General features: G+C 60.3%; 1 protein-coding gene across 5 annotated transcripts; it reads right to left on the bottom strand.

The window, feature by feature from the left end:
* Positions 1–819: 819 nt before the first annotated feature.
* On the bottom strand, positions 820–23,184 carry EPHB3 (EPH receptor B3). 5 transcript variants are annotated; one of them, NM_001396683.1, is made up of 16 exons: positions 22,991–23,184; positions 12,334–12,398; positions 11,395–12,067; positions 6,040–6,195; positions 5,617–5,952; positions 4,801–4,925; positions 4,523–4,691; positions 4,323–4,428; positions 4,025–4,122; positions 3,750–3,872; positions 3,421–3,668; positions 3,021–3,236; positions 2,783–2,932; positions 2,500–2,693; positions 2,202–2,357; positions 820–1,967 (listed from the first exon to the last, which is right to left on the bottom strand). In NM_001396683.1, the coding sequence occupies exons 1-16, from the start codon at positions 23,085–23,087 to the stop codon at positions 1,859–1,861; spliced, it is 3,021 nt and encodes a 1,006-aa protein (NP_001383612.1). In that variant the 5' UTR covers positions 23,088–23,184; the 3' UTR covers positions 820–1,858. The 5 variants fall into 5 exon arrangements, with proteins under 5 accessions (NP_001383612.1, XP_025009286.1, XP_004943488.3 ...); XM_025153518.3 differs by having other exon boundaries at positions 4,025–4,077; positions 22,991–23,177; XM_004943431.5 differs by lacking the exon at positions 22,991–23,184 and adding an exon at positions 20,687–22,527.
* Between the last annotated feature and the right edge of the window lie 381 nt (positions 23,185–23,565).

The raw sequence follows: 23,565 nt of genomic DNA on the forward strand, positions 1-23,565 counted from the left end.
CCGTTGCTGCGCTGCCCTCCTGCTGTTTGCTGTTTCCTGCGGAGGAGGACAGGGTTAATGAGAAACCCGAGGGCAGGTGAGCATTGAGGAAAGGGGAAAAACAGCACCTGCTGTGCGGCACCTGGCAGGGAGGGGGGCAGCCCGTGGGGAGCACCTCCTCAGCCCACTGCACTGCTGGTGGGGCGAGGGGGGTCTGGCACACAGGGTGGGATCAGAGCCCCGGGGAAGGATGCTTGAGGGGCTGAGGGCGCGGGGACCACATGTCAGCAGCCCCGGATCCTTCCCTTGCCATGCACTTTGCAGCAGCGGGTGAGTTTGCACCCAGCTCAGCAGCTCCCGTTTGGCATCTGTGACTCACGGAGGCAGTTGCAACACTCCCATGCGCGGTGGGAAAAGCAGGCTGCGGCCGAGCCCTGCGGCGTGCTGTGCTCCCCGTGTGCCGTGGGCCGGGGCTGGCCTCGCTCAGTTTGCACTCATGGGGCTGCGGTCCCACAGGTCGGGTTCAACATAAGGAGGGAATGGGAAAAAGCACTATCAGCAGCTCCAGATGGAATTTTGGGGCTGGCTGTGCCCTGAGGCTCATCCCCTCCAACCCTGAGCGCCCCACGGGAAAGCACAGGGCTGGCACCCATCTGCTTGGCTCCTCCCCGCTGGCACACATCGGTGCCTACAGGCACCCATGGGGACCCCGCGGGAGCGTCGGTATTCCAGCAGGGCTTATGGGCACACAGGGACATGGGGACCTGTGGCCATGGGCAGTGGTGGAGGCAGCAGCCCCGTGCTGGTGCAGCGAGAGCGATCGAGCAAAGGAAACGCCGGTAAAATTCTTATTGCCTTTATTCTGCCCATTGCCTCGCACAGTCCTGCCGGCCAGCACTCACGCACGCACGCACACACTCACACACACTCATGCACGCTGGGAGTCTCGCCCTCAGCACGGAGGAAGCGGGCTGCAGTGAAGTCAGAGGAAGGTGAGTGAGTCTTTTGGCAGCAATCACAGCGTGTGGCAGGAGCGGCACCCGCTCCTTCTGCATAAAACAGGAGGCTGGGGGAGGCCAGGCCTCCGTGTGGCCCCGGCCCCGCTCCTGGCCCCGCTTTGGGGGCTGGAGGGTCCCTGTGCAAACGTGCTGACGGCCTCACTCTGCAGTCCAGAGCCGGCCACGAGAACCAAGAGGGTCCCCTTTCTGCACCCTCTTTTTTTTTTTTTAATATATCTCTCTCTATTATTATTATTATTTTTTTTGCCTAACTCCCTGCATAGTAAATCTCACGGGGTTCGGGTTCTGGCGTGCAAAGCCAAAAAGGGAGCAGAGCCTTTCCCCTTCAGACACGTCCCAGTGAGGACCCTCGTGCGGAGGGGTGGAGTGATTGTCTGGGGCCGTAGCCCCGTCCCTGGCGCCGTCTCCACGCGGGGACCGGGCTCGGGGAAGGCTTCGGAGCGTCTGACGGACTCAGCGGACGGGTCAACAGTCTGTGGCCTCAGGGATAGGGGGAAGTGAGGACTCGAGGGGGGAAAACCGGGGTGTAAAGAAATCCAAGAAGCAGAACATCTCTTCAAACTGATGAGCACTGAGACAGGGCGGGAAGCGGATGCGCCATCTCCGTCCCATAATCCATCTTCAATATGAAGACTGCGTTCACTGCCTCGCCGCTGCGGGACACGGGACGAAAAGCCGGGCTCCCTCTCGGCACGAGTGCCTCTGATCCAGGGAAGGGTGGCCCGGCCCAGCCTGTCCCCGGCGAGCGTCCGAGGCAGAGGAGCGCCACGGGAAGGGGAAATCGGGAAGCCGGGCTGCACCGCAAACAGAACCTGGTTGGCAGGTTCCCTCAGTCCGTTCCAATGCAGAGTCCCCTGCGGTCAAACCTGAACCGGCAGTGTCTGGTTCATCTGCAGCCTCATGTCCTGAATGCTGCTCAGGATCTTCTTCTGGTGCCCTGCTAGCGTCACTCCTATCCTCAGCAGGTCCCTGCAAGGAGGACGAGATGGATTTGGTGATCCGCCCACCTCAGTACCAACTGGCACATGGCCCTGCCCCATCTAGCTGCCACCAAGGGATCCCATCTTCACTGCAGCTCTCTGGCATCCCTCTCACAGCACCTTTACCACCAGATGCTCACTCCCAGGCCTTAACCCCACAGGACAATCCCCACACGCAATCCACCCAAGACCACTCGCCCCGGTCCCACAAGCAGGGACTCACTCTGCTGTCATCTGTGCCACCAGGTCAAAGGAGGCGAAGCCGGCGTTGACGAAGTTCTCCTTGTACCGTCCCATTTTGATGGCATCCAGCCAGTCTCCCACGGTGGTGAAGGTGGTGTAATCGGGCACGGTGCGGTCCAGGAGCGGCTGGGAGACACTGCAAGGCAGGAGAGCCACAGGTCACGGGGAGCAGGGAGTGCAGAGGTGCACGTGGAAGCAAGGAGATGCCTTATCCCTGCTATCTCACGTCTGCAGCCCTAAATGCCTCTGCGCTCCCAAGGATTGGGGATGCCACTGACCCGGACTGGACGCTGGCGATGACCTTCAGGCTGGCAGCATTGCGGATCAGCTTGTCCAGCGTGTTGACAATCTGTGCAAACTTGGGCCGCAGGTTGCGGTCCCGCACCCAGCAGTCCAGCATCAGCTGGTGCAGTGCTGTGGGGCAGTCCATGGGGGGTGGCAGGCGGTAATCCTGCTCCACCGCGTTGATCACCTGCATAGAGAGGCGCACAGAAGCAGGCTGTGAGCATGCTAGGTCCCCACTGGTGACCCCAAGCTCCTCGCTCTTGGGTGAGCACTTACATCCTGGTTGGACATGTCCCAGTAGGGTCGCTCCCCGTAGGACATCACTTCCCACATGACGATGCCGTAGCTCCACACGTCGCTGGCCGACGTGAATTTGCGGTAGGCGATGGCCTCAGGAGCTGTCCACCTGATGGGGATCTTGCCTCCCTGCAGGGATAGACAGCTTTGTTATTAAGGGCACACCTGCTCTGTCCTCCCGACCCCAGATCTGCAGATTCCCATGAGCACCCCATACCAGGGAGCTGGTGTAGGTGGGGTCGGCTGGATCATCCTCCAAAAAGCGGGAGAGCCCGAAGTCAGACACTTTGCAGACCAAGTTGCTGTTGACCAGGATGTTGCGGGCAGCCAGGTCTCGGTGCACGTAGTTCATCTCTGAGAGGTACTTCATGCCAGCAGCGATGCCTCGCAGCATCCCCACCAGCTGGATGACCGTGAACTGCCCATCATTCAGCTGCCAGGGGAGAGATTAGGGGTTTTAACTGGGGAGGGATCTTTGTGTGCTACCACCACCCTTCTTCCTCCCTAGGGCTATCCTGGTTCCCCCACCCAGAGGTGTCTCTGCACAGCTTAGCCCTGGAGATGTCAGTGTGACCATATAGAGGATGGAGAAGCTCAGGGTGGGACAGGATGCTCACCCGGAGGAAGGAGTCGAGAGCGCAGTTCTCCATGAACTCTGTGATGATCATGACAGGGCGGCTCTTGGTCACCACGCCCTCCAGGTGGATGATGTTGGGGTGGTCGAACTGGCCCATGATGCTGGCCTCACTCAGGAAGTCCCGCCGCTGCCTCTCTGTGTAGCCCACCTTCAGTGTCTTGATGGCCACAAAGATCTCACGGCGGCCAGGCAGCTTCAGGCGCCCACGGCACACCTCACCAAACTCTCCTGTGGGTGAGAAGGGGGTGAGCAGGCAGCTGGGGAGAGGCTGTGTTCTCAGCAGTCACTGTGCCCAGCCCTGGAACTTGCCTGCTCCAATGACCTCCTCAATTTTGACACAGGAGATATCAATCTCTTTGGCGAATTCCCGGACAGCTTCATTCGGGTCTTCATAGGTGAAGGGGTCAATGTAGACCTTCATCCCAGGAGTGACTGCAAGAGCAGAGGAATCATCACCAGGGGGGATACAACATGGATGGCATGCCACACCAGCCTGGCATGGTCTTCAGGTAGCAAAGGCTACACCTTCGCTTGTGCGTGGGGCAGGACTCAGGGGAAAGCACATGTATTGGCCTCACACTCACCATATTGCTGCAGCTTCTCTGTGTACTCGGGATCTGTGCTGTTGCGCTGCTTCCTGCCCAAAGGAGACGAGAGGAGTTGTTCAGTAACCATCCCTTTCCTGATGGGGCAAAGACATTCACTGCCAGCTTCCAAATCCCAGCACAGGCAGACAAAGCCAGAGAGTTCCTCCCCTGGCAGCAGGACCCCAGTGCAGCAGGTCCAGCCCTCTGCTCTCAGACCCGAGCTGCCGGAGCTCTGCCCACAGGCATAAGCGACCCCTGCCTCACTCCAAGCCACCACTCCCTGCAAAGCCACTACCTGAAGCAGACAATAGCGATGATGACCACCACGATGACAAACAGCAGTCCCGCGGTGGCTGAACCCACGATGAGAGGAAGCTCCTGGAAAGTCTTGCCGGTGGAGCCTGGCGCAGGGATAAGCAGGAATCAAAGTCAGGCTGGGGAGGAGGCACGTGTAGGAGGGCTGGGGGATGGAGGCAGACCCGTTCTGGTACCTACCATCCTCTGCAGTCGTCTGGAACTCGGTGGGGAGGCTGTAGCGGCCGTATCCAGCCACTGTGCGCGCCCGGACCTGCACCATGTACCGAGCATTGGCCTTCAGTCCATCCAGCCGCACCGAGTTCTTCTGGCTGGTGACAGTGTTGGCAATGCCGTCACCCTGGCCTTGCTGTAAGGGAGACATGCAGGTGTCACCTCTGTGACATGTCCCCCTGTCACTGCGGGGCTGATGGCCAGCCAGAAAAAAACAGAGAGAGGGAAAGGATTCTCTGCTTTACCTTCTCGGAGTACTTGATTTCATAGTCGAGAATGATGCCGTTGGGCCTTTCCGGGGGAGTCCATGACAGTGTCATGCTGTTCCCGGTGCTGCTGTGCAGATGCATGGTGGGCACGGCAGATGGGGCTGGGAGGGAAAGAGGGGAAATTTGGCTGTGCCAGCACTGGTACCCAGCCAGGCTGTGCGCAGTGTGTCCGCGGAGATCCTGCACAGGATGGACCCCTGAGGAACCCAGGACCTGCTCAGATAACCCCGGTGAAAAGGCTGAAAAGCTTTGGGACTGCCTCTGGAGGAGATGCAATCTCGCAGCCAAGATGACAAGGGACCAAAGAATTGCTCAGAAAGAGCACTGAGCTGACACTTCATCCTGTGCACAGCTGCAAACTGGTCCAAGGAAGGACCCTGCGGACCCAAAGCAGAGCTTGGTCCTCCCCTCACAGGGAGCTCCACACTCCGCCCCACCAGCAAGACCTGTGAAATCAGATCAGTGTGGTGGCTGGAGATTACCAGCACACTGGAACTGGGCCATGTGGGGCGGAAGGAGAGAATGGCACAGCACTCAGCTGGCTGAGAAGGTATGGGCTGGTGCTGAGCCTTCCCAGGCCCACGGCAGAAGAAACCTCATCGCCTTTTTCCTCCCTTCGCAGCAGGCACAGCATCTCTCTGGGGTGGGTCTAGGAGCTCTCCAGAGCATCTGCCAAGCCTGCCCTTCCCTGCCTGCAAGCATTCAGATTGCATGCCTTCCAGGGACGTGTGCTTAAACGGAGAGGAGAATTCACCCAGGGGATTAGAGACAGTGGTGTGGGGTGACACTGACCTGCCTGGTTGGTCGTGATGTTGACGGAGGCAAAATGGGGAGGGTAGGGGCTCTTGCTGGAGATGCCATTCACCGCCTGGATCTCGAAGGTGTACTGGGTGTGGGCCATCAGGTTGCTGATGTAGATGCGTCGCTCAGTGAGGCCCAGCTGGCGCGGCACGAACTCCACGTTGTCGTCGCAGCGCGTGCACAGCCGCCGCTCCACGCTGCACTTCTTGCAGATGACGTTGTAGAGCAGGTCATCCCGCCCGCCCGCGTCCTGCGGCTCGCTCCACTCCAGCACCAACGACGTCTCATTCACGTTGGAGATGACGCTGCGTGGGGCTGAGGGCACACCTGGAGAGGCACGGGGGGATGTCAGGGATGGCTGCCCCACGGCGTTCCTCCCACCCCCAGCTCCCATCCCACCCGCATGGCACTCACTGGTGCAGGCGCTGTCTGCGGGGTCCGCGTCTGCTCGGAAGAAGCCGCTGCGACATATGCAGACTGTGGCTGCCCCCGCGGTGGTGCGGCTGTTGGGAGGGCAGGGGGAGCAGGGGCCCTCGCCCTGCTTGGATTTGAACGTCCCCGGGCCGCATGCTGGAGGAAGGGAGAATGAACCCACATTAATGAAGGGCGCTCAACAATGCTCCATCGGCTCCCCCCTGCCCACACCCAGCCCCACGCTCCATTCCTGGAGGCACAGGTCAGGGAAGGATGTGCTCAGCCCAGCCTGGCATCCCCTACGGGAGGCCTCTGTCGCCCTGAAGTGGCCACCCCACCCCAGATCTCCCACCCCGGCCACTTGAACCACTTCTCAGCCCGTGGCGGCGGCACCTCCAAGCTGGCTCCAGTGCTGTGTGCTGAGCCAGACTACAACATTCCTGCCCCCGCTTCCGATGCACACCGGAGGAGCCCTGGGGCTGGCCCCGCTCGCACCGCGGGCGCTCGGCCCTAAGGAGGGGCACGTGAAGGGATTAACAGCACTCAGGCCGAGGAGCAGAACGGCACTGGGAAACCACCCTGTGCCTTCAAATAGCCTCATTTAGTGCATCCCTGTGACAATCGGGGTGTGGAATCTTCCCAGCATGGGGCCCACATCATCTCCTGCCCCATACCCACATCAGCGAGACCCCCACAGCCCTATCTGCCTGGCCCTGGGACATGCAGCCGTCCTGGCAGTCCCTGAAGTGGAAACTCCTGCCCCGTGCCTTCCCGATGACATCACCCTAAACACAAGGAGCTTCAACTTGCTTCACAGGGCCGTGGCGAGCGGAAGTTTCCTGCTATGATCCATCTCCTGACACCCTGCATGGAAGCTTTCCGGCAGCGGGGTGCTGTGGGTCACTGCACCTGGGCACCGCAGGGACCCGAGCCACCCCAACTCCATGGCCAGAGCCCTTCAGAGAGAACAGGGCAGGCCCCACAGCCTGGCTCACTGACCTGAGCTACCCTTTAGACCTCTGCATCCACCCTTTAGAAACTCAAGTTTAGCCCATTCTGTGCAGCTCTAAAGGAATCATTCTAAAGGAAGGGATGAAGGCAGTGCTCCGTCCCCTTGAGATATGGAGGGAGCAGCCCAAGGTGCCGGAGCAGCCCCGGCATGCACAGGCCCAGCCCAGCCGCAGTTGCAGGCAGTTAAAACTGGGTGGATGCAGCTTCACACATCAGGAACCAGATTGCTGAGGAATGAGAGATGACTGAAACCTCTTGGACAAGAACACTCTGGGCTCCGAGAGCTGCCAAACATGCTTTGGTTATGGACAAGAGCCCGGATCCGTCGGGGACAAACCCCCCTGCAATAACAGAGGGGTGAAACTGGAGCAGTGCTTGTGTGGAGCAGAAAAGCCCAGGCATGGGCTGGGAGAGCACCAGCACACAGCCAGGCCCTGGGGTGGATGAGCCCACAGACACCCCTCTCCTCTCAGAGGCTTTCCTCCTTGCCGCCTCCTCCTCCTCTTTGCAATGCAGGCCTCATTGCCACCCATTTGGGAAGGGGAAAAGCAGGCTAGGAGGCGAGGCCCAGCTGCACCGCCGTGCCGGAGCATCCAACTCTGTTTAATAAATCAGAGCATAAGGACCTCGGTGGCAGCGTGACAGCTCTCAGCCACGTTTGAAGCCGTAACTGAGCTGAAAGCTGATCCCAGGTCCCCGCGGATCTGTGTCATCTCCTCCTGCACAATGCCACTAGGCTGAGCTCCTTGCTTCCACCCGCAGCTCTGCATCTGCCCTTTTTTTTCCCGCTGAAGCATCCTCAAATCGAATAGCAGCCCCCAACCTCTGCACACAGATCACATCTCCCGGTGCTGGGCTGCGGTCACCTCCGGGGAGAACATGACAGCTGCTGACAGCCACGGGATAACAGGTCAGGGAAGCGAGCAGAGCTCTGCAGAGGGGCTGCTGGATGGCAGGAGGGAGCTGCAGCCCAGCAATGGGGGGGAACTGTACAAGGGGTTGCTCCTCCTGGTGCACATCAGCCACACAGCTGGATCCTGCACCGCTGCTCCTGCTCTCTTTCCCCGTGTTGTCCCCACCCTGTGAGCAAAATCCAAGGGAGGGAGCCGAAAAGCACTGAAACAAAACCACCATCGAGAGCACGGTGACTCACCCCAGTGATGACTGCATGGAATGGGGGAACCACACACCGAGCATCCCCCGAAACCTGCGGTCCCCTCCCATGGAGCGGCTCCGAATTGCCCCAACTTAACCCCTCAGCTGCTTCCCCATCCCACTTCTTTCCCATCCCAGCTATTTCCCTCCCTGCAGGACCAAAGCAGAGCGCAGTGAAACAGCACCTCTCACATCCCTCTGCCCAGCAGCCCCATCCTTCCCCTGCAGGCAGCGACCAGCTCTGCCCAGGACCATGTGTGCTTCATGGACCTATGCTGATCACTGCCTTTGCTCTTCTGTAAGCAGCTGCAATGGATGGGAGCCGTGCAAGCAGCCCAGCCCCTGGCGAGGCAGTGGCTCTTGTTTTAAGTCTCTCTTAAAAGGCACTTGATTTTTCTTTTAAAACACCCTTTGGGTAGAAATATTCTACACCCGTGCAGCCCAGAAATGAATGGAATAAAGGGCAGAGGAAGGGAAGACTCCACTGGGATTTCAGTAGCAGCATCTGAATAAGAGGTGGGAAAATGATATTTCGTGTGGGTTTGGTGTTTTTTTTTTTTTTTTAAAGGAGGACTTTCCAATGAGCAAAGTGCCCCTGGAGCCACAGCGGGTCACGGGCAGGACGGCAGATCTCCGTGCCGTGGCACAAGCAGCCCATTGTGGGGCTGCCCGGCTCCGCACGCCAGCGCTGCTCTGCCTGCACTGCCTTTGATCTGTAATCCCGGCCAATTAATAGAAGGCAGTTTCACTTCCTGGTTTTCATGCAGCAACCCCGTGTTGCAATGCAAAGCTGCAAACAGTTGGTGAGTGCAATGCTGGCTTGGCGTTTTTTTGTTGGTTTTTTTTTTTTTTTTTTAACTCGTGGTGATGTTCCCATTAGTCACTGATCGCGAGGAAAATGCGTTTTGACAAACCCCACACTTTGGCCGCGGCCTGACCTGCTATCACCTGCTGACAGCACCCAAATAGGCAGCGGCACCGCCGTGCACACCCTGTAAGGCAGGAGGGGACTCGAAGGAAAGGGCTGGAGCTCTGCTGGCAGTGCTCTCACGAAGCACTGGGATCCGACTGCTCCCGGGAAATCCCATTGCCGGCCCCTGAGCACCATGTGCAAAGCCCCAAAGTGATGTGGGGCACTGCAAAGTGAGAGGGGATGAGGGCAGGCGTCCCCATGGTCCCACCCCAGCTATGGGCTCCGCTCCCGTGAGCGCTGCCTCCGCGCATCTCTGCACGGAGCGTGTGGGAAGCGGCACAACCCCCAGAAGGGCCGTGTGCTAATTAAATAAAGATAATGAGGCTGAGAATGAGATGCCAAATCAATGCTGTGGCAACTCCCGAGCAGAGCGGCAGATCCCAGCCTCGCAGCTCGCATGACAAAGCGTGCCCAAGGAGCTGCCTTCAGCCGGGCTCATCCCGCGGGACCGGGATCCAAGGCGTATTGTCACAGGTCTGAATGAGGACCCTAATCCCAGCGCTGGATGCAGATAAAGAGGAGGAGGAGGAAAGCTTCAAAGGCCACGGAAAGGCTGGGGAACGGGGGAGATTTACAACACGGCTTATCCCATCTAAGCGCTAACGCAGTATTGTTATTTATTAAAATGCCATCTGGCACCTCGCGGCACTCCGAGCTCCGCAATCCCGGCAGCGGTGCTGGGACGTGGTGCAACACGGCACGGGGGGCTCCGTCCTGCTCCCTCCATGCACCAGCTACCCGCAGGGCTATTGCCAGGGTGAGCCGTGAGCTGCGAAACAGGGGAATAAAGGCTGAAACGCGGCTACGAAGCAGCCAACAAAGAGCAGAAAATGGAGCTGGGTTATGCGAGCCCTTCCTCAGCTGTTTCCACTTAAAACACACGGTCATATGGTGGAAAATGTGATCGTACGAACGTGGCGCGAGTTTCCCAGAGAAACGCCATTTCCACCCAGCGAAGGGCAGGGGATGGGCGCTGGATGGGGTCATGCCTGCAGCTTCCCTGCGTGAGGAGAACCCAAAAGTGCTGCCCCATGGGCTGGAGGATGGAGGAAGGACGAGGCTCCTCTCCCTGCCCCTCCTGGGGGGATGTTGTATGTAGCGCTGCCTCCGCTGCCTCCTCCAAACGGGGAGCCACGAGGGCTGGCGTGAAGTGGTACCCCATGCACCTCTCATTGGTGAGGAACAGCAAACATCCCGTAAGGGCTGTAGGATCTCCCAGCTCAAGCAACATGGAACCAGCTCCCCAGGAGCAGGGACCTCAAAACAAACCAAACAGTGGGTGCTGGTGGCTGTCTGCTCCGGGACCAACGGTGCTGAGAGGCTGAGCTCCCTGCAAGCAGTCGCTACGGTCACATATACATCCCAAATCCCACCGCCCCTGCCAAGAGTGGAGGCTTGGCGCCAAGCAGTCCATCATCTGCGAGCACGAGGCACCCAGCCCTGGCGCCCCGTTGTCCGTGCCTCCATCCAAGAGGAGCAGTGGGGTCCTGCCCCAGGGCAGGGTCCTCAGTGCTGGAGGCAGCTCCCTAAGGCACAATAACCCCAAAAAGCAAGCATTACACCCAACCACACTGATCTTTCCAAATCAGCATTCTCTGCCTGGGGTGAAACAACAACACCGACCCTCCAGTGCCACTCATCTGCAGGCAGGATGCTTTCTCCTTCCCTCCAAGGAAGGAAGGCTCGCTGCAAGCCTGCGGCTCTGGCAGGGGGCCTCCCGCAGCCAGCTCAGTGGGGCCCCGCTCGCTGCCGGCGTTCTGAATGCCTCCGCACAGGCAGTGTGAAATCTCACTCGCTGGGAGCAGGCGCTCGCCCCGACCACCTGCACCTTTACACACTGCAGGAGGGAGGGCAGAGACATCGGTCACGGCAGCGGGGGTGAGACGAAAGTGTTGGAGACACATGAGGGCTTGCTACGTCCCCTGAGCCACACGGTGCTGCAGACCGTGCCATGCGGACACATCCCGTAACTCAGCACTCAACAGATGCTCCCCAGCTTGGCACCAGTAAGCTATGCCGGTATGGACCACAAAAGCTTTAAAGCTTCCAGACATCAGAAGCACAGACCAGCCCTGAGACAGCATGCATGCTCCATCCTAACGGAGCCATTGAAGCTCCCGAGCCCCCAAAATGAGACCTAGCTCAACACCTCCTCTGCATGAGCACAAACGTGCAGTGCGATGGGTGAGCCAAGAGATACCACCCCAAGCCCTTACCTTGGCACTGGGTATCCTTCATGGCTGGCTCGTACCCAGCAGCACACGTGCACGCTCCCACAGGCACCATCCACTCGCCATCACCGTTGCAGTACAGCTTCAGGGGCACAGACACCTCCACTGCGTTGGGGATGCAGGTGCCCGGCGCAATGACCAGCGACGTGGGCTCAGCCCCCGTTAGGGTCTCCGGGAAGATAGCAAAGCCAGCGATGGTGTTGGAACATTTCTTGTAGAAAGCCCGGACGGAGATAAGGGACATGCAGGCCCCCAGGTCCTGGAAAGCCAGATAAAAGCCATTCTTGGAGAGCGGCCCAAAGCTGCGCACCTTGGTGTTCACACGGCCGGACTCCAGTTTGGAGAAGCTCTCATCCGGAGCAATTGTATCCACTTTGATATAGGGGTTCTCCATCCAGAAAGGGCTATTGGCAGAGGCAGAATCCGTATCTGACTCATAATAGAAGAGGTTGAAGGTCTCTTTGCAGGAACCAGGGATGTTGGGGATGCTGTTGCAGTCCCGCACAGTGAATTTCAGCTCCACGTAGACACGCTGGACGTCCTGGCGCTGAATGAACTTGGTGCGAAGCCAGTTGTTCTGGTTGGCCTCCCGCACGTTGCACACCTGGTATGTGCGGATGGGGTTCATAGCCTCGTCGTAACCACTGACCTCTTCCCACTGCAAGAAAGAAGCAGCGCATCAGATCCTGGCACCGGGTAGGGCTGCAGATAATGGGGAGCACATCTGCCTGCCCCAGCCCTACAAGGTGACCAGGGGACCCCCATAGTGACCAAGGGACCACTGCTCCACCGGCTGGGAGTCGGCATGCAGCTATGGGATTTAGAAAGCAAGGGAAGCAAGGGAGGGCAAGGGAAAGTGTGGGCAAAGGACTCTGACCCCAAGGACCCCAGAGCGGTTGGGGGCAGGACCGGCTTCAGACTTACCCCCGTCTCCGGATGGGTTGTCCATGCCAGCTCCGAGGTCACCCACTTCGTGTCCATCAGGGTCTCTAGAGAGAGAGAGGGAGGAAGGAGAGAAGTAATTGGAGATGAAGGCCAAGATTCAAGGGAAAAAAACAGGAGGAGTGGGGGAGAAAAGAGCTTAGGCTGACATTTCTGTGGAAAACAGCAACTTGGGGGGTGAGACGTGGTGGGAGGAGGGGGAGCGGCGCAGACAGACTCCAGATTTCTGCTCTGCTGTCAGAACAGGAAGAGCGAGGCGTCCCCGCGGAGCAGCCGGCCAGGTGGCACGGGGACACGTTGCCACCCCCAGCCCGGCCTCCAGCCCCCCACCTCCCGGCCCCCTGTGCGCCTCCCCCTGTGCTTTGGCAGGGCACGTATTTACTGTGGCTGGGGTTGAAAGGGCCCCGTTCCCATGGCAGGGAGGTGCGGGCCAGGCAGGTTTATCCAGAGGAGGAGGGACTGGCAGGCTGCTCTCCCAGAGACGCCCCACATCACTCATTTTACAAGAGGGGAGAAGAATTTGACCGTCTGGCCAACATTCCTGGAGCAGACTACAAGACAAACCACCCCGACAGCATTCCCCAAACAGCCCCAGCCCCAGCCTTGGGGGAGCGAGACGCTTGTCTGGGAAGAGCTGCAATTGCAGGCAGCTGTCGCTAATCCCAGGCAGAGCTGCAGCTCCGAGTGAGCACTGCTGCACACAAAAAGCCAGGAGAGAAATGCAACGACGGGGAATGACACCACTCCTTCCATGTCCCATCGTATCTGGGCTGGGATAGTGGTGGGAAGCTGGAGGCTGGGGTTCCTCCTGTGCAGAGGAGCTGGGAGGCATGAAGTAAAACCCTGGAGCTGGGTAACACAACCCAGTGTGCTCGCAGGTTCCTGCCAGCAGCCCCGAAGGATGTTCTTCCCATCCAGCTGCAGGCATGACCCCTGCTGCCCTCCGCACAGCTCCCCGAGGGTCATCTGTCCATCCCTCATAGAGAAGAAGGGCATGAAGCCATCGCTTGCTCAGAGTGCACTCATCCCCAGCATGGCGACCCAGCCCTAGGAGCAAGAGGCAATTCCACCTTCTTCTCTTCCACTTCAGGAAAAGCACCGGCTGACCCAGCTGAGGAGGAAGCACAGAGGAGGAAGGAAGTGTTCACACATTATGGGGATGAATCCTGGCTGGAGGATTTCTTCCTCCTGCGTCCCACCCTGGGGGCAGCAGCCAGCAACACAGTGTGGCATCCACGGCCATGCTGGCAGCCAGCACACAGCCCCAAGGCAGTGGGGCAGGGCAGCATGCTCAGCATGAAGGATGAGACATCCCATCCCAGGCACCCTGGAGCCCCTGTGCTGCACTGGGGACGGGGAGCAGAGCCACCCGCACTGCTCCCAGGGCTGGCTCTGGGCGCCAGCTGTCCTAATAAGGGCACAGCAGTGCTGTGGGGGCCGGGAACGCAGCGCCGGCAGCGGAGCAGAGCCAAGCGCGTGCTGACAGTGCAGGGCTGCCAAGTCCCCGAGAGGAGACCCAGGCTGTAACGGGGTGTGGGATGCACCCAGCCAAGGGCTCCAGGATAGGATGGGGACGTGGCACGGGGGTCCCGTAGGCACTCTGGTTCTCAAATTTACCCACGGTGTGTGGGAAACCCCTGCACAGCCTCCACACCCCACGGCACCAAAGGTCCCCTCCGGCACTGCTCTTCCCTGCGTGGCTGGGACACGCCGTATCCTCGTTTGGCAGCATCTGCCCTCCGAACAGCAAGGAGGGGAAAGAAAACAACAGGGCTGAGCCGGCCCCGCTGGCACGAGAGCCACATAAACCACACGGTGAGAACAGGGAGGGAAAATAATAGGAATAAAACAACTGGGCGATGCAACTAAAGGAAACGGGGCCGAGCACAGAGGGCAGCAGGGTTTCCTGCAGCTGTGGGGCTGGACAGGGTCAGCAGTCCCCCCCCCCCGGCCTCTCCTTGCAGCCCCATAGCACATAAAGATTGCAGCGGATGGCCCCAGGGCTGCACATTGAGCCCAGCCGGAGCTGCACTGTGCCCTTAAAGCTGCTGCAATGATTTCTCTGCACAGCATCACTGAACTGGCTGCCTCTGCAGCAAGTACTGGGGTGTGCTGAGTACCCATCCCTCACCAAGTGGGCACACACTGGCACACAGGGCTAGGGTATCTGGGGAGATTTCGGCACCATGCTGGCATGGTGCTGGGGTACTCCTCGCTCAGCCCAGGTCTGCAGGTGCTTTGGAGAGATGCGAATGGCATCAAGGCCCACTAAGCTGCGAGTCAAAGCCTTCCAAATCCCGCATGCTTAGGAGTGCCTGGTTCCATTAGTCAACGGGAAATTGGCTCCCAGTTTCTGCAGCTTTGGGAAGTCTCCCCCAGGCCCGCTTTATCACTGCTGGGGAGTTGTCCTCTGCTTACCTCCAGCCAGGCCAAGGAGCTCAGGAGAGCACAATCCCTGCTAGGATTTGGCAAGCGCAGCAATCCACAGCCACCCCCACACCAAAGCAGGATTTCTATGGCAGAGACAGATCCAAGGGCAGGGAAAGAGCCTCACTTCTCGGATGGGGCCGTGCACTAAGCTCTGGCTGCCTCCTCCCTGCCCTGCCAGATCTCCTTTGTGCACTTCAAGCTACAAAGAACATAGTTCCTGTGTCCCCCCCATCCCTTTTGCAGGGTCCTCAGCAGCTCACAGGGCATGTGAAGCCCTGGCATGGGCCCACCTGGACCCCAGGACCTCTTACAAAGCAGGGGCTGAGGAATGCTGTGTGCACGCTCCATGGCCAGCGAAACGTTCCGCCTCTCCTGAAGAGGCCCTGAGAGCCCCCAGCTCGCGCTGCTCGGCGGCAGACATGCACAGCAGTGATGGCAGGCTTTGCGCTTAGCGCTGCCTGAGCCAGAAGGGAAAATTCTTTCAAGATGAAGCCACTGGGGAAGACTCAATCGTCTCCACCAACCGGCTCCGATTTGAGCGCTCTCGCCTTTGAACGTGGGGACTACCACCTTTATCAGGATGTGCTAGCAGGGTACGACGCCACCTCCAGCATGCTCCAGAGCATCCTGGAAGAAGGCAAGGGAGGAAAGTTAGTAAAGACACCCACGCAGCCCTGCTGCAAACATGGGAACCTGTTCTGCAACACCCTGGGAGCCACGCGCACCATCGCGCCCAGGAGCCGAGCCCCAGCAGCTGTCCCATCCCGTCCTGTCCCGTCCAATCCCATCCCACCTGCAGCAGCTGCATCAGGGCACTGGGAACAGAGGTGCTGGCTGGGGACAGCGGGATCTGCGTGCAACTCCGGTCGCTGCCTGCTAGTCAAAAAGCCACCAAAAGGGGCATCTCTCGTACATTTTAATTTCCTCCTCAGTTTTGAGATAATGACGGCAGGAGCGGGCGGCCTTGTGCACTCCCCATTCAAGCACCTATCGGCACAATTAATCCCAGCACCGTTCTAAGCAGCGGCACAAAGGGCCTTTGGTGCAGGGCCCTTTATCTGGGAACAAAGAGCTGCCTGTGGGAGAGAACCTGAGGTTGCACTTTTCCCGCTGACGAGCATTTCGTGTACACAAAAGTGGAGCCACACAGGGCGCCAGGCATCGGGTCAGACCCTCGATGCCTTTCCTCGGGTGTGCTGCTCTCCCCTCCTCGAGGTTTCAGCCAACCCCACAGCCCTCCTCTTCCTCCAGGGCAAGGGATGACCCTGGGTGCACCCATAGCAGAAGCTTTGGGCGCAGAAGCGCGGAGAAGGTGCCTGCAGCACTGTCAGGACACTGCACAGCCCACAGGGAAAGCCCCAGCTCCCCCACTTTCCACCACTCTGCATGCTTGGGGTCTCGGACATGCAGCTCTACACAGAGTCCCACCCACAGCTCTGGGGCCAGGGCAGCTCGCTCAGCCCCAGGGAAGGGCTGGAGCACACCCTATCACCGCCCACGCTGGGAACGAGCCTCGTGCTGAGCCTGCTCCCAGCAGTGGGGAGAACCAGGAGTACTGCAGTGACCCTCTCCCTTGTGCCCCATCCCGCTGCTGGGGGATGCAGGGCTCCATCCGCCCACGCCCACCAACGCGCGCTCACTCCAGGTCCAGGGTGAGCAAACGAGCTGGGAACAAAGAGAAGAGAGGAGGGGAAAAAAAAAAAGTAGGGCCTGTATCACAGCTGTGGCCCTTTGTGCCAAGGGCGTTTGGCCCATCATCAAAGGGGATTGGATTTGCTGAGGCAAATGATGACACATCCACTTCAAGCGGGGCAGGTTCTGCCTGCTGCTGGAGGCGAGCCACCGGAGTGAAGAAGTACTGTGGGCACTTAATAATAGACTCATTATTTCTGCATTATGACAGGGCCCAGAGGCCCCAACTGAGATTAAGGCCCCTTTGTACACACCACACACACACACACTCACACACAAGGGCAGCAGTCCCTGCCCCACTGAGGAAGGGCAGCCTGGTCCCAGCCCCATGGTCAGCTCCTGGCAGAGCCCAAGGATGCTCCTTGGGAAGGAAGCAAGGATGCATCCTCTCCCTCCATTTCCCAACCCCACACCTGTGAGGGCAGCCCGCACCAGAGTGTAATAACTCACCCGGGAAGACAGCCCCGTGGCTCTGAGCCATCATCCGGCTGCGTCTCCCCCTGCCCTGACCCCAATACCTGGCGCCTACTCCATGGGCAGAGCCAGTACTGGGATGACTGCAAGCACAAGGGACAGAGGGGCTGCCTCCATCCAGCCCTGCCCGGCGCCCACCCGCTGACTGCCTGAAGAGGGTTTTCCGGCCGCGTGCTCCTCGCCAGGAGCTGTTTCCTGATGGCCGTGAGACAGACTGAAGCATGTGAGAGAGGACAGGTGCCAGCTTTGCAACTGTGAAAAGCAGATCAAGTGGCAGCACCCGGGATGCGGGGAGGGACAGGCATCCACGCACTGGGTCGAGCCAGGCACAGCAGATTTCTGCCACCGCAAAGCACAGCCGTGCCAAGCTGGGCTGCAGCACTGTGTGGCACATGCACTGTGCGCAAACCCTGCAAATCACAGTACCTGAAGCACGGGGTTTTTGCAGCAGGATGGTGGTCCCTGCCCTACAGCCGCACGCCGGGCGCTCTGCTGTGCCCTGGACACGTGCAGCCCGTGCTCTGCCAGGTCCCACTGCCAGCCCCTGGTCCCGCTGAACGGCCGTGCTGACGCTGGGAGAGGCCACGAGCCAGCTGCCCGAGTCCAGCCCTGCGCTGCAATTACTGTTCTATTAATACCGCGGGGATTTCGGATGTCAGAGCCCGATGCACCATGCCGGGGTCAGCTTTGCCAGGGTGAGCTGCTTTCTCTGCCCACATGGTACACGTGCACCAGTGTTCGCTGCTTTTCCTCTCCTTTGGGAAAAGCCATCTTCCCTCTGCTGAGGGACCCCATGGAAAAGCCCCAAGCCCTGCCAGAAGCCCCGCCAGCCTTCCAATGACGAGCACCTGCTCAGGATGGGCACATCCCTGCCATCAGCTCCCATAGTACAACGTCAGCAGTGTGGCACCAGGTGGTACCCGTGTGGGCCTGCATGCAGGAGAGATTTATAGGTTGCTGTCCCCAGCAGGAGCAGCCATGCAGCCACCCTCCACTGCCACAGAAATAACTCATCTGATCCGGAGATGCCAGACCTGTTCAAGGCACAAATACCATTAACCAGGACGTAGGCAGCAAACCAGCCCACATTTCCAGGCCCTGTGATGAGAGGGAAGCACGGTCATGGCTTTGTGGTGCAGTGCCCCTCTGGGGCCACTAGGCTGGTGCAGATCTCCAAAATCCCATAGCGTTTGGGCAAGGCAGCACAGCCCTGTCATGGTTCTGCCTCTATCACTTACAGCAGGCTGCAATCCGAAATACCTCTCTCTTCCCTCCCCCCCCCCCCCCCACTCTGTTTTTTTCCAGGTTGTACCTCTGGAAGGAGGCCAGGGAAAGAGTAATGATATTTAAAAAACACCCCCTCCCCAAAAAAGGTTACTCATTGCACACACAAAGGTTCGCCCCACAGACGGGGCGGCTCGGCTGCCAAGCTGCATCCCATCCAGGCAGTGCAGAGCAGGGGTTCCTGCCAAGATTTCCCTCCTCTCTCCTGCCTGGGGCAGTTACCCAAATCTCCACGCTGCTCTCCGCTCGCTTCCTTGAGCACCGAGCCCATCTGGAACTGCTTAAACCCAAATATCCTCCCCCCCACCTCCCCCACCCCGAAGTCAGATTCTTCCAGAGTTAAAACAAGCACAGAGTCAGGAGGGGGTGCCGGGCCGGGCTGACTCGCTCCTTCATTTCAGTTTAATTTCTGGGGAACTAGAATAAATCTGTTCCTGGCGATCGTTCAAACCCTGCACATTTTTCTCATTAATAAAAAAGGCCTTGGATCGCACGCCGTGTGTGCGTGCATGCCGCGAGCCCCCTCCCCGCTCCCCGGCCCGTGGGGTCCCTCCTGCTCCCCAGCCCTCGCTGGGCACCCTGGGGACGAGGAGGAGGGGCTGGGGGGGAGGGGGGCACATCCCCTCCCCAGGACACATTTTGTCCTGAGGAGGCCCCTGAGCCCCATCTCAGAGAGGAGCAGGGAGGCCCAAATCCCCTCACAGCTGACGCGGGTGGGGAAATCCCACATGGGATGGCCCCGTGGGACAGGGGGGACGGCAGGGACAGTGCCCCCCCTGGGGGAACCGCAACCTCCACAGGGCCCCCATGCCCAGAGCATTCCTGGGGAGGGGGCCGGGAAACAGGTGTTTGTCAACAGGGTGAGAAACACCAGGCCTCGGCCGCTCAGAGCTTAGCGATGTGCAAAAATAAAATAAAATAAAATAAAAAATAAAACAAAAATCCCACAGCAATCGCCCTGCCTGGACCCCCGGCTGCCATGTGCTGGCACACGTGTAGGGAGTGGAGGAGTGGGGCTGCGGCACACAGCTCCGGCCTCTTCCCAAGATGGCTCCTCTTCCTCCTCAGAGGGGCAGCCATGCGGAGCCGCGCTCCATCCCGCCCTGCCGAGGGGAAAGCAGGCTCCTGGGGAAGCAGGCTCCGGGCCCTTCAGCTCTGTGGATGGGAAGGGGATGAAGACCCTCAGCTCAGCCCCACAAAGCCCCAGCAAGGGTGGGCAACGCTGGAAGCCAAGGGAGGGAGCATGAGGCCTCGAGGCCTACAAAATGGCTCCCGTCCTGCCCCGCGCTGCTGGCGGGCTCTGTGGGGCTCTGTTGATGAGGGAGGACGGCCCACGCCCGCCACCAGCCCTGACGGGCTGGCACAGCCACGGGGCGAGCCCAACCCCAGCCCGGGCCTGGATTTTGTGCAACAGTAATGACGGTGATATACATAAAACAACAACAACAAAAGGCAAAGCGAGAACTGGAATGGGACCATCCCGCCAGGGTGGGAACGGCACCATGGCAAGAAGCCTCCAAGATGGCAGCCCATCCCCAGGGCCACAGCCAGCTCCTGCACGGGGCCTGATCCCCACGGTGGGGTCACCGCACGGATGCTCCCCTCTTCCCAGAGCACTCGGTTTGGGAACACGCCTGCTCCACAGTGACGCCAAGTCCTCGTTGGTCCCACGCTGGGGAAGCGGGGAGTGATGGCAGCCACCAGCTCCAGCACAACCCTCGGGGACGGGGACAGGTGCCTGTGACCCACGCTGCACCCACCCCGCTGCTTCCTCATGCACCAAAGGGGGATCCCGGCCGGCAGCCCCGCACCCTCCCCCAGCACAGCTCCCAGGCGGAGACGCCGGATCCCGACAAACCAGTTTGACTCAGCACAACAGGAACAGCTACAATTTTAAAAACATGCGAGTCTGTGATTCAGGTTGCTGGGGCTGTTTTAATTAAACACCAAGCTCCCCTGCTCCTGGAGCAGGCAGCAGCAAACGGCTCACGGAAAGAAAATGCAACCAACTGGTTTCCCCGAATATCTCTGGCAGTAAGTCATCACAACAAAACAGGGAGTTTCGGTTCATTCCTTCAAAACCAGAGGCCGCTATTCCCCGTCGCCAAGCCTGGGTGGGTGGACACGGCCCTGGAGTGCAGCCGGGTGCTGGCCCATGGCAGAGCTGCAGACAATGCGGGGTTGCGGAGTTCCCTCTCCCCTGACTGGCCGCATGCTCTGCTTGACACAAAGGAGAGCCCTTCTCCTTCCCCGACTCGGAGCACGGCTCCCACGAACAGAGCTTTTAGCGAGGAATGGGGGATTGAATGAATCCAGCAAGTGTGACGGAGCCCTGCGACCTGCTTTTCTTGCAGCCCTACCCCAAGCATCAATAAAACAGCGGGGCTGGCTTCCCTGGATCACCCCACCGATAAAGTAATTAAAGGGAAAGCTAACGTCCGTGCCAAGAAAATACCTGGTGGTTCCAGCTCCCGACGCGTGGTCAGCCTGTGAGGTGCCTGGGAGCAAGGCAGGGTTGGGGTCAGAGGAGGAAAACCCCCATAAATCATCCTGGTTTGGGTATTTTGCTAGAGCCTGTGGGCTGCGCACATCCTCTGTGCTGGGGCTGGTGGAAGAGCACACAGAAACCCCTCAGTGTAGACGGAGCCCTGTGACCAGAGAGGCGGCTCACGCAGCAGGGTTATGTTCCTCCAAAAGGGGTCCCAGCCCAACCACATCCCAGTGCGGATGGGCAGAGCTACCCCAACGGCTCTCAGCTCCCTCCTGCCAGGGCTTTAACTCAAATGGGTAGTGACGGCCTCGATCGCCCCGCAGCCCTGCCGAACAACTCCTCAGCTCCAGACCCCGCATGGGAGAAAGGATCCGCTGTTGCCCCCGGACAGAGCATTCCTTCTGCAGCCGGCCCGGGGACTGCTGAACCGGAGAAGAAAAACACATTGTGACTTCAAACAAACCCAGCGCACTTACGGGATCTGGAGAGAAACCATTTTCTCCTCAGCAGCACAAAGCCCTCACTGAGCCACTGCCGAGCGCCGCTCCCCCCACCCCCTTGGGGCCTCGTAAAGAAACCCAATGCCATGCCGTGCCCCCGAGGATGGAGCAGGTCCAGCCCCGCACTGCTAGGACCATGCCCTCCCGGCCAGGCAGCGGCCCGTCACCTCTTGGAGGGGTACAGCCAGGACCCGGGGGCTGCCGTCGCCTGGAAGACGTGAGCGCAGATTTATGGCCACGCCAGATTTATGGTCAGCACTAAAATATCCGACCGAACGTGCACGCTCCAGAGCTCCGTGTCCGTCAGGAAGCAGTGTTGTGAGCAGTCGGGAACACCCCAATGCAGCCAAAGTGCTGGAGCTGGCTGACCCGGAGATGAGCAGCGGGGATGGGAACCGTGGCAACTTTCCTTATAGCTCAGACAAGAGCAAAGAGGAGGGGGAAAATGCGGAAAAAAAAATAACAAAAAAAAAAAAAAGAAAAAAAAAAAGAAGTCCCAAGGGACTCAAGGCCAGCCCCAAAAATGCTGTGCAGTACCAGCCAGGCCCCAAAGCAGTCCACCTGGGACAGGGCCTGACCTCCCGGGGCAGTGCGTTTGCTCCCTGACCGTTTTGCACACTTGGGAAGCAGAGAAGAGCCGCTGGGCCATTGGCACGAGCTGGTTGTTCGCCCTCCATCCGGCTCTTCTCCCCCGGGCAGCAGGGCAGAGGCTGAGCCCAGCGGGTCGGACAGCACTGGGAGATGCTCGCATCGCAGTGCCCTGCACGCCGCTGCCGCTTCCTTCCCAGTTCCCACACCGCCAATGGGAAATGGGGTCTGAAGGGCTGGGGGCACGGAGATGCCCGTTTGGTGCCCGCAGCCCCCGTGCCAGGCAAGCTGGGCACAGATTGGTTTCTCCTCGCCCCGACTCCCGCTTCCCAGCCCGAGCAGGCCATGAATCCCAGCTCGCCTTCCTACAGCCTACAAAGGAGGATGTTTTTTTTTTTTTTTTTCCTTTTTCCCCACCCTTCTGCCAAAATAAAGAAGAAGAAGAAAAAAAAATCCACTGGGTAGAGAGAGGGAGGGGGAGAGGCAACACCGCGAACAGCCGCCCCCAAAACTTTGTAGAAAGCACCAACGTGGGGGAAATGCTCCCTCCAGAATGGCAGCGGGAAGGGCTCCGGCTCCGGCAGCCCCGACACGCAGCTCCGACACCGCACCGGTGGCAGCGGAGCCTCCGAACGAGCAGAAACGCCTCCGAACAAACAAAAGCGGCGGCCCCTCGGCCGGGCAGCGATCGCCGCGCGCTCCCGGGGCGCGGAGGAACGCTCCTTACCGGGGGTTTCCCTCCGCCTCCCCTCCTCCGGGAGAGGGGCCGCTTTACCGGACACCGCGCACACTTCGTGCCGAGACAAAACGCAGCCGGGCCCCCTCTTCCAACACCCCGGAGCGGGGCCGCAAAGCCGCCGGGAGCGGGATACGAGGCTCCGAAAGGAAGAGAACCGATTCCAGCAGGCACGAGGGGGAGATCCCTCCTCCTTCCGTGAGGCTGCGGCACGCGTGGCCCCACACCGGGACCGGGGGGGTTAAACCACCGGGAAAGGGATGGAGCCGGACACCGCGCACGGACGCTCCTCCGGCGGCCCCACAGCGCCGGCTCCAACTGAAAGCGGTACGAATCCCGCAGCCCTCCCGGCTCGGAGCACGCAGCACCCGAGGGCGCGTGTGTACCCGTACCCGTACCCGTACCCGGGCCCCGGTGCGGCGGGCACGCCCGGCCGGTACTCACCCTCGAGGGCGCGGCGGCCGCCGGGCAGCAGCAGGAGCAGCAGGAGGGGGAGCAGCGGCGGCGGCGGCGGGGCGGCCCCCGGGCGGGCCGCGGCCATGGCGGGGGGCGGTGCGGGCGGCCCCGCCGGGCAGTCCCGAGCTCGGCGCCACGCGCAGCTCCTCTCGCCGCCGCGCCACGCTCGCGCTCTGGCGCCGCCGCCGCCGCCGCCGCCGCTCAGCCGCGCGGGGCGGGGCCCGCCGGCCAATCAGCTCCGCCCCCTGGCAACCCGGCGCCCCTGGCGACGGAGAGCGCGTCGCTCATTGGACGGTAATACGGAGGGGGGCGGGTCCTCGGCGGAAAGATGAATTGGAAGGGGCGGGCGCTGTGAGGCGCGTCCCCCCGAGGCCCCGCCCCTCGGAGCGGGAGGTGCAGGGCGGGGAGCGCGCCCCACCCAGCGGTCGCCCGCGGAATTGGGCTCTTAAAGGGGAAACGGCCCCGGACCGCCGTGAGGGCGCGCGACCCCGTGCTCTGCCCCCGCGCCAGTGGGGGTCGGTGTGTGATAGGGTGGGCATGCAAGTCCCGCTGTGCGCCACACA

Source organism: Gallus gallus, chromosome 9 (assembly GCF_016699485.2).
Source record: "Gallus gallus isolate bGalGal1 chromosome 9, bGalGal1.mat.broiler.GRCg7b, whole genome shotgun sequence".
Lineage (NCBI taxonomy): Eukaryota > Metazoa > Chordata > Aves > Galliformes > Phasianidae > Gallus > Gallus gallus.

Excerpts from the sequence above, each read along its gene's own strand:
- EPHB3 (NM_001396683.1), bottom strand. The coding sequence starts at position 23,087 with ATGGCCGCGGCCCGCCCGGGGGCCGCCCCGCCGCCGCCGCCGCTGCTC. Across the intron at positions 2,694-2,782 it reads GGGACATGTCCAACCAGGAT|GTGATCAACGCGGTGGAGCA; the intron begins GTAAGTGCTCAC and ends CTCTCTATGCAG. Across the intron at positions 1,968-2,201 it reads GTGGCACAGATGACAGCAGA|GGACCTGCTGAGGATAGGAG; the intron begins GTGAGTCCCTGC and ends TCCTCCTTGCAG.